Consider the following 10,000-nt stretch of genomic DNA (forward strand, 5'->3'; position numbering starts at 1 on the left):
TTCCAGCCAAGAGGGCAGCATGCAAAGGATCCCCTGCAGACAGAGCCCAGCAGACGAAGACACACATCCTCGTCTTCCTCGTCCTGACTCTCAGACTGCCTCGGCCTGCTAACCTTCCTCATTCCTGCTGAGGAGGAGGAGGAGGAGGAGGAAGAGGAGGAGGGGGAGGGCTGGGAGGCTGGTGTGAAGCTGGACCCAGACATCGGCTTCAATGTCAACAAGATTATGAAATGGACGGAGTGTCGGTGCGAAAACGCTCAGCTGTATCTTTACCGTCTTACCAACGGATTAAATGGCAGCGAGCCAACATGTGCCAGTAAAAAAAATGAAAAGCTCTGCTAAGACAGTTACGACAACAGTCATTCCAGGGCATGTGGCGCACAACTATGGTGACTGCTTTCACCACAGTGTGAGCTTTTGTCACTTTAACCGTAGTCACCTTTTCAAACAAGATAACGCAGACAACAGCACCCCATGTCCCATTCTACACAGAAGCACGAAATGGATGAATAGTCCACCCACCTCAAGCCACTGTCCATGGGATTGCATCTTGATAACGACACAGGGGTCAGGCTTGGAGAGAGCGTCCCTGTCCGAGATCCCTTTGCAGGACACACGCAGCTCCACTTTGGCGAGGCAGGGGCTGTTGAAGAGGCCCAGGGAGTTGGCGGCAGACTCGTAGATGTTGCTCATGTTCTCAGTGGGTCTTGTGCTGCATAGGGGATGATGAATGAGATAGATAGCCTATGTTAGCATGACACCAAAGTGAACAGGAAGAGGACCAGACAGAATGTCAGACGGACAAACAGAGACAGACAGATTACAAATTTACTGAGGTCTTTTCAGGCCTGCGCTAATTTTCTCTGTCATTCACCTAACGAGATCTGACACTGAAGAGCCATTCCAAAACATCAAAGCGACATGCCTTTGTCTTCATTTTCTGTTTTAATCACATTCTTGATCATTTTCGAAAACCTTCGGACTTTAATTTTGGATTTTTGGATTTCCATGCCTGTCTGGCTTTCCATGATACACTTTTCTCCCAGCGAGCAAACTCATTCGTCTGAGAAGACTGACAGGTAGGCGGTCTAATCAAATGGTTCCTCACAGACTAATTGAATTTAGATGGATGTGTGGGGCAAATAAATCTCGATGGCAAAATAGCAAGTGACAACATGGAATCACAGTGGCACAGGCTGGTTCCAGAGCAATTAAAAGATGGGGAGAGAAACGGAGAGAGAGAGAGAGAGAGAGAGAGAGAGAGAGAGAGAGAGGGAGAGAGGGTGAGGGTAGGGATGCAAGGTGAGATGGAAAAGAGATTGAGGGCAGAAATAAGTTAGAGAATAAGAGTGATTTGCTGCCACAGACTACAATATACTACCAGTCAACATCCACTTATCTCAATGTATAACAGCTTTCGTTTATACCTCAAGCCTGGAGAAATCTAGAACAACAGGCCAAGCCAACGCATTATGCAAAAACATAAAACCCCTGACTGAATCTCATGTCATATCTTCAACCTATATGTTACATGAAATCTCCAGGCTATAATAAGAAGAAAAGATTGATAAGGATACAATACTCTCGTCTATTGTGGATATATGAAAGTCTCTGCTACTCTATCTCAATATAGATCACTACAAGCCCAATAAATAGCCCAGTTAACTGATCTACAGCCAGGATGCACCTATTCTTCTCCTTGGTATATTAAGACATATTTCTGTTGTCAATCATGTCAAGGGTGAGATGAAATATGTCTTGAGGTCATCTTAGGACCAGCTTGAAATGGGCAGCTCTGAATTACGGCTGCCACGTCATCAAGAACAGCTCAATCAAAAGGACAATTCCGCGGAATCCCAGGACGATCCGTTATCCCCCAATAGCCGTACCGTGACAGATGTCAAGTTAATATATTATGGATCAGAGCCATGCCGCCCCGTGGTGAGAGAGGTCCGTGCGCTGACAAAGTGGTGACAATCAGGGCAAGGCTCAAACGCGTACGAGCCTCTTCAGGTTGACAGGTCATCTCCTGAAATAACTCAGTGCATCCTCTAATAAGAGCGGGGCTTTCTATTTTGAGGGTTCAAGTGTTGCTTTGACAGCAGACAAGCAATTTTTGGCAGAGCCTCTTCAACGGTTCTCGGGGGCTCTTGTCGGAATCAGTGACCTCTGCTCACAGTGGTTTTATCACGTGTTTTATTTCATCGTGTGACAAAACAAAGGTTGAGAAAATGGGATCGAGGGCAACAAGAGGAAACCATAGATTGTATACAATACAGGGGAGAAACACAGAAATGGAAACAGAGATTTCTCATAGGCTGGCATTTGATGCATCTGCCATTTGAATCAGTGCAACGCCTGTGAAAAGAAAGTCATTTGTTTTGGATTGATTTTGAAACCAAGAAATGAGATAAAAACAATCTGTTTTGAATTATGTAAACAAAAAAAACTTGATCCACAGAAGCAAGGAAAGACATATTGTTTTCCTCGAAACAACATTCCATTTCACAAGTCTGATTAAAAAGAAACTTTCTAACCATAAACCTCAGGCATGCATGAATATGCCAAGCTGAACAGTGAACTAAAGCAAAGCCACTGACCCACGGCCAATTATCCACATAAATGCAATCAGAAAAACACACATAGAAATGTGTAGGCTGAATATGGGAAAAAGATTCCCCTTTTGCTTTCATGAGTAAATACAAGATGACTTTGAAAATGGAACTGCTGAAGCCAAGCCCTAAATAAAATCAATCCAATGCTGCTCATCCCACAAAAATCAAAATGAAACCTTTAAGAAACCTTTATGTGAGGCATGAGATCAACACTATATTCACTTGTATTCCTACAAAAATCCATCACTACCTCGCCCCCCTTCCCCCACTCCCATCCCCAGCCCTTGCTCCACCATGGTGTGTGTGTGTGTGTGTGTGTGTGTGTGTGTGTGTGTGTGTGTGTGTGTGTGTGTGTGTGTGTGTGTGTGTGTGTGTGTGTGTGTGTGTGTGTGTGTGTGCGTGCGTGTGTGTGGGTGTGTGTGTGTGTGTGTGTGGGTGGGTGGGTGGGTGGGTGGGTGGGTGTGTGTGTGTGTGTGTGTGTGTGTGTGTGTGTGGGTTGGGTGTGTGGGTGTGTGTGTGTGTGTGTGTGTTCCACCACTGTCGACAGCGTTGGTGTGCCTTATCCCTGGCTTCCAGATGCTAAAGCACCTCATATCAACACCCTGATCCCCAGAATCCCCCCCGCTGTGTGAAAGGGTGTCGGAAATGGAAGGAAACCAGCACATAAGTTGAGCTTAGCCAGAGTGGACTGACTGTCATATTGATATTTCAGGGAGAAATAGAAAAATAAATATTTACTGAAGGGCTTGACTGTTTTTGAATGGAGAGACGAAAGACACCTCTCAGCTCCAAAAGTTACTTCACTTCTAAACCACTTGAAACCACTGCATACAGTCTATGACCTCACTGTCTGAAATGAGTTTGTGTCCATTGATTGTTGTTTACACTGATTGACATTGATGTACTGTATCTATTAAACTGTACAATGGTAGTTGTATTCAGGCCCAATGCCTCTATCAGTGGAACACAGTTTGTTTTTTTCGGTCTGTTTACCCTTAACATCCTTAGCAGAGCGTTTCTATTCACATGTGTGTATACTGTCATTACACTCACAAATGCATGAAGACGAAGGTGAGTTTGGGTGGTATCAGTTATAGCATTAGTTGCCCAACATACTATATGCAACACAATTCTTTGCCAGTTGATACAGTATGTGACTTTATGACTGGACTTGTAGTGTGTGCTCGTGAGTTGCAACACTGTGGTGCTTTGTTGCAGAACAGAAGCAAAGGAAAATAACAAGGCAGAAAATGTTTTGAGTCGAGCTTGAATCTCTCTCTCTCTCTCTCTCTCTCTCTCTCTGTGTGTGTGTGTGTGTGTGTGTGTGTGTGTGTGTGTCAGTCTCTATTGCTCCTCTCGTGTATCTTGTGTGTGTGAGCCTCAGCTACAGTTCTCTATATAATGTTGTTATGTCCTTCCTCTACAGTATATTGTCTGTGAGGTTGTGGCTCTTGTGAAGGACTTATCTCGCAATATATACATTTGTCTTTAAAAGTAACTTGTAACACTCAATCGCATATTCACATTCATGTCACCTCTAGATCTGACCAATGATGACTCATGAGAAATGATGCCCTGAACAGACACACACACATACACACACACACACACACACACACACACACAAACACACACACATACCCTTCCCATGGTCAGAAATAAAGCACTCTGTCTCTCCAAGATTTCCAAATCACTATGAACCACCACACAGCTGTTCCCCAAACGCATTCAACACTAATGATACCATTAAACATCGCAATATGATTCATATGAGGCATCTCCTGCCATATTGCTTGCCTGTGGCCGCAAGATGTTACTGCCATCATATCATTTTGTGTGTGTATTTCTGAACGTGGCAAAGCGAAGCAGGCTGTGGCCTCTCTGCACAGTCACAGGTAATTGTCTCCGTGCTAAAGTCAGGGGCAGTGATGAGCGTGGCGTTGCAAGGGAAACGACCCTCACAGCGGTGTGTGAACTGCAAGCAGCTCTCCCTGGACTATTCATCATTCCAGAGAGCCAGGGGGGATCTGCTGTTATCTGTGTCTATGTGAGTTTTAAATAAAGTATAAAAAAAACAGCAGTGCTGGTAATGATGATACAATTTTCTCAGAAATAAAAAAAACAGCAGTGAATGTATGTATAGATATGCATGTGGAAACATAATGTGAGCATATGAAATTGCTATCATTGCTGCCATATATCAAGTCTTGTCACTTATCCTCAGCTACTTGGTTCAATAAAACAGAGGTATTTAAATGTATGCTTGAGAATATTGCTCACTGTACATTGGAAGTGTTTCAAACTACATTTTAGGTTCTTGTAATGGTCCATTTGGCCACCAGCCATTACAATTAAATGATGGCAATGAAAAGACGCTCTTTCAACAGCACCAGCTGGACTTCACTGACTCAATGTGCAGGAACAGATAAGTGCTGAATACAGAGAGAATGTGACACTGTTGCTGCGGTCCTAATAGTCTGGTACGTCTGAAGACAGGTCTGTTCGCTGCCTTGGATGGTAACATGGGCTTCCCACAGACAAGAGACATACACTGAAGGAGAGAGACATACATTGAAGAGGTACCCCCTCAGAGAAATGGGTACACCCCACATTTTTTGAATATCCATTAGTTGAGCACTAACACAATGCTCTTTGGAAATATGGCTGCGCATTGTGACACCCTCTGGATAATGCGCAGAACAACACGAGTTAGATTACTTTAGGCCGTTCATGAGCAATAGGATTTTTGGTTTGTCTTTTTTCAGTAGCCTAGAATAAATGGACGCTCAACCATTCAAACGTTTCTACAGTAAAATTCCTGGAATTTTAGCACCAGTCAAGCCAACTAAATAATAAAATAGGCCTATAACTAAGAGCAATTGTAACTTTATCGATGGACTATTTATGATTTCCTTCACTGCTTTTGCGGTAGTTGCTCTATTTCGACCACTAAGTCCTTGGTGACATTTTACATTTAAGTTAGTTTACATTTACATTTGACATATGACTGAAAACAAAATACAACCAACAGGTTTAAATTTCGTCTATCATGTAATATATCTGATAGGCTACAGTATGTTCCACATGAAACATTACGTTTCAAGTTGAGTAATATTTAGATGGAAAATCAAATTGTTGATTTGATTGCTGGTGCCGGACTGTTCCTACGATGGTCGTTGACCAGCTTCTGGATACAGTGGTTCACCAATGTTGATACTTTATTTTAAAAGGATTACAACATGTAGCTCCAGGGGTATCAGCTGATTGACCGATCTGAAGATAAGCTGAATTAATCAAGTTGCAATATGAAATGTTGAAATATGAACGTCTGATAATTGAACATATAAAAATGCATTTTGTAACAAATATAGAAAGTGACAAAAAAAACAGCCAGGTCAGAAATATGACGCTCACCTTCAGTAAACATGAACAAATATTCCCAGATTCGGCTCCGGAAACTTCTTTTTGCCTCGTAGCAGGTGACAGTGACGAGAACAAACTCAGCTATCAGAGATGGATGCGCCAAGCAAACAGTGGACCCCCCATCCTCAGTCCATTCTCCGAGGGGCATGGGAAACCAACGAAACCTGCCTGAAAGTGAAAACGAGATCAGTGTTTCACTCCATTCACCAGCCAACCCACATCCGACTGTCAGGGATGTTTGGGCACAGTGTCAGATTCTTTCACTGCTCTGTCTGACTTTCTCCGCGCAGCATATCATCGAGGAGTGTAGTGTATAGCCTAACTCAACTATGGGGGGAGAGTGAGTGTGTGTTACAACAGCGCTCTCTGGTGGTGAAGATCAGAGCTATTGACTTGATGATGACAAAATCGGGAGTTCCCTCAGTTACTTCTGAGGCATGGCTTACGTCACTGCAATAGTTGGTCGAGAATTGTGTGACATGAAAGCGGTCATAACGCGACAAGTTGCAATGTCGCTATGTAACCTACACTTGGTACGATAGAACTACATAGCCTAGCCCTTTCGTCTGCGAGTTGTAGGCTACTGACTTGCTATCTCAGATAAATACATGTTAAAGATATTAGGCTAATATCTCTCTCTGTCCTTCTAGACTTATAGAATTGGTTATGTAGGTCTGTTTTATTGCTAAAGCTAGGGGGGGCATATTCGAATATTGGGGGATGTGTGTCTCCCTCAATACATATTCTTCTGATAACTGCCGTGGTTCTGAGATAGCCTATGTAGGCTACAGCGTGCCTCCTCTGGAACGGTTCAGCACCAACCGACTGAACAGCGCCCCGCATCGTGTAGTAGGCTACTTATTACTGAAATAATGGCTTCAGACAAACGCCATGCGAACGAGTGGAACTGGAAGAAATTTGACCAAAATCAAGAATACTAATTGCACTCTCTAATAGCTAGCCTACTCAACGTTATCAAGCCTATTTCTAGAGACGTTGACTGCGGGTGGTGGCAACGTAATGTCTGGAACCAAATGCAATAGAAAAAATATAGGCTAGGCCAAGGCTATATTTAAAAAGTAATAAAATATAATTAAAACGTAACATCCGTTTTGTTAAGAAAATCTCATAAGTTGTTAAAATATGATTGAAGTGCAACCCCACCCTTATTGAACTTTATTGGGCAATGTGCTGCTGACATCCGGGTCTCTGTTTTCGCAGGCTGTGGTGTAGCAGTGAAGATGGCTGCCGTGGGAAGAGCATCCTCCGTTACAGCGCTGCCTGGAAATCAGTCCACGGTAGACAATCAAAGTGCCGAAGACGATGATGGTCAGAATTTATGGTGAGACTTGCCACAGGCAGATCAAGCATACAAGTGCAAGCAGAGACATATCACTTAAATCCCAGTCTGGGCTTGGGTCGCCGCTGTAGCTAAACAGCCTAGACGCATGTGAATTGTGATACCTTACTGCTGCATCAATGGCATAGAAATTCAGTGATTTTGTCATTTGACATTCAGCCTGTGATGTCTTGCACATAGGTCCTCCATTCTGAGTGAAGTAACAACACGGTCTCGATCAAAATTGCCAGCTGGTAAAAATGTGCTTGTCTTGGGTGAGTATAGTATTATGGTGTGTGCATGTTTGCGTTGTCCGTAGACTGCGTGTGCATTGTGTGTCTTGCGCTTTGCTGTAAGAATGAGTAAGGGTCTAGACAGGGAGTGTCTGCTTGTCTTTCTGTTGTTGTCAAGTCGTTTCGCTTTATTTGTTTAAATATATAAGGTGATTGTCTGCTTGAATACAAGAAAGACAGGCCAGGTCAAAACTGAGCATCATTTATTGTTGAGTGTTAACGCGTTGGGGTGTTACCATGCGAAAGTTAGTCGATCATGTGTGCAATATAAGTTCATTAACCTATGACCTGGGAGTCATGTTTACGAATATTTTGCATCATCTTTTATCATGTTATGGTGATTGTACTTCTTGAGGCAGGCCCTGCTGATAACACATTAATATCAGAGTAATGCACCTGCCAGCTACACAGGAATGCAGGGGCTAAAACAGAATCTGCATATTAATTCCTGATTTGCTTAAACACCTCTCCAGGCATTTTTTTAAGCTTAACAGACAACATAGATAGGCTTATGCAAAACAATAAAGCAGATAAGAATTAGAAGAAAATCATGACATGTTTAGTCTCATTGTTAGTCATCATTACAGTAACTGTCTTTTGGCGTTGTGACTTAAAGACAGTGTGTCATCTCTCTCTTAGGTGAAACCAGAGCTGGTAAAACAACTTTGGTTGCCAGGCTCCAAGGCGTGGACGACTACATGAAAGGCAGAGGATTAGAATATATGTACTTTAATGTTCTTGATGATGACATTGATGGTAAGGACTTCCTTAGTTGAGCGACTCTGCAGTTGAAGATGTCCTTTGGAGAGAACTCCCAGTGACATTTTTAGAAATAACCATTTTTCATCCTTTTATTTTGGCCTATACCTAGACCATACCAGATGTAGCGCTTGGGTATTGGATGGGGACCTGTACCACAAAGGTCTTCAGAAATTCGCTGTATCTCAGGACAACCTTGCCAACACCATGATCCTGCTGGTGGTGGACATGTCCAGGCCCTGGCTGGCGGTAGACTCCTTACAGAAGTGGGCGAGCGTGGTGAGGGAGCACATCGACAAGCTCAGGGTCGTCCCGGAGACCATGAGGGACATGGAACAGAGGCGTAAGTCAAGTCAACGAATGCGGGACGGGAACACACAGACTACAGCACAGCGTTTGTTGACAAAACTAGTTCAGTCTGAACTGAAGTGCTATTTGTATGCACTTTATACAGATGCACAATGACTATATGTGTGCAATGTCATTCGCTCCTGAGTGTTCTTTTAATAGACCGTAACAGATAAATATTGGTTCGATAGGAATAAACAATTAGTCATTTAAAAAGAAGAATTCATTACCTTGGTATATTTTATCGTTAAAGTTTTTTTTAGCTATTATTTATATGGCGGGGGGGTGGGGCATATTTGAATATTGGGGGATGTGTGTTTCATATTCTGATTACTGATGCCTTGGTTCTGAGACTATCTACAGCGTGCCTTCCCTGGAAGTGTAGACATTAGTATCAATAATGTAGGGCCAATTGACATTAGGTTTATCAATAATGTAAGGGCGAATTTAGCTTAGGTAAGCATATCTGAAACTGAAATATTTTGCTATTCCACACTGCGAGTTATACTGATGGATGTAAACTATATTGTAGATAGAGTTGGTTGTGCAAGCTTCTGTCATTCGAATGTGGGCTGATAAATGATTAATCTTTTTTCAAAGCCCATATCTCATATTCTTTATGGGGTTTAGTGTAAATATAGAGACACCTTAAGGACATATGATTTGTGTTTTTCATGCTCTAGATCTCTGAAAAATGTTCCCTGGTCCCTCAAAGTATACTACATCATTGTAGCTCAATGATGCGTTCATAATATGAATGAATTGCACTTATGGCATCATGGCAGTCTTGTTTCTCATATTTATACTTTTACGGTGCACACTCATTCTCTTTGGACAAACGCTGAACCATTGACCCAGTTATGTTTACACGACCAACAGAGTACATTTGTGTTTCAGTTTCAGTTATGTTCTGTTGTGCTGCCAGAGGATGGCAGTACAATTACATTACATAATGGCCCAGACTACTTCAGCTTGCCATCGATTAAATCTGATGATATAAACACACAGCATACGGCATCCATAGTGGATTTTTAATGCAATTAATGCAAAATTATAGGATTACAGAATTTACAAGCCATTTTATATAAGGGTTCCCGATTATGCTCAATGTTCTAACTGATTCTCATAAAGTAAACTGATATTAATGCATAGGCTGGCTATAATCATTATCCTCTTTGCCAATTCTAGAAAATGCTAGCCAATGCTAGACAGTTAGCTAAAAC

General features: G+C 42.5%; 2 protein-coding genes across 2 annotated transcripts in view; one reads left to right on the plus strand and one right to left on the minus strand.

The window, feature by feature from the left end:
- The window catches only part of cpne4a (copine IVa), a 51,790-nt gene extending 45,497 nt beyond the window's left edge, over positions 1 to 6,293 (minus strand). Inside the window, exons 1-2 of the mRNA XM_062537646.1 lie at positions 6,030 to 6,293; positions 523 to 712 (exon numbers count right to left, since the gene is read on the minus strand). Of these exons, the coding sequence (XP_062393630.1) occupies positions 523 to 693 (171 nt within the window). The 5' untranslated portion in view covers positions 694 to 712; positions 6,030 to 6,293. The remainder of the gene's footprint in view (positions 1 to 522; positions 713 to 6,029) is intronic.
- A 962-nt stretch (positions 6,294 to 7,255) lies between these two features.
- Positions 7,256 to 10,000, plus strand: part of LOC134082015 (cytoplasmic dynein 1 light intermediate chain 1-like) — an 11,094-nt gene continuing 8,349 nt past the window's right edge. The window contains exons 1-4 of the mRNA XM_062537647.1: positions 7,256 to 7,380; positions 7,579 to 7,652; positions 8,310 to 8,426; positions 8,542 to 8,772. Coding sequence (XP_062393631.1) covers positions 7,280 to 7,380; positions 7,579 to 7,652; positions 8,310 to 8,426; positions 8,542 to 8,772 — 523 coding nt within the window. The 5' untranslated portion in view covers positions 7,256 to 7,279. The remainder of the gene's footprint in view (positions 7,381 to 7,578; positions 7,653 to 8,309; positions 8,427 to 8,541; positions 8,773 to 10,000) is intronic.

Source organism: Sardina pilchardus, chromosome 6 (genome assembly GCF_963854185.1).
Source record: "Sardina pilchardus chromosome 6, fSarPil1.1, whole genome shotgun sequence".
Classification (NCBI taxonomy): domain Eukaryota; kingdom Metazoa; phylum Chordata; class Actinopteri; order Clupeiformes; family Clupeidae; genus Sardina; species Sardina pilchardus.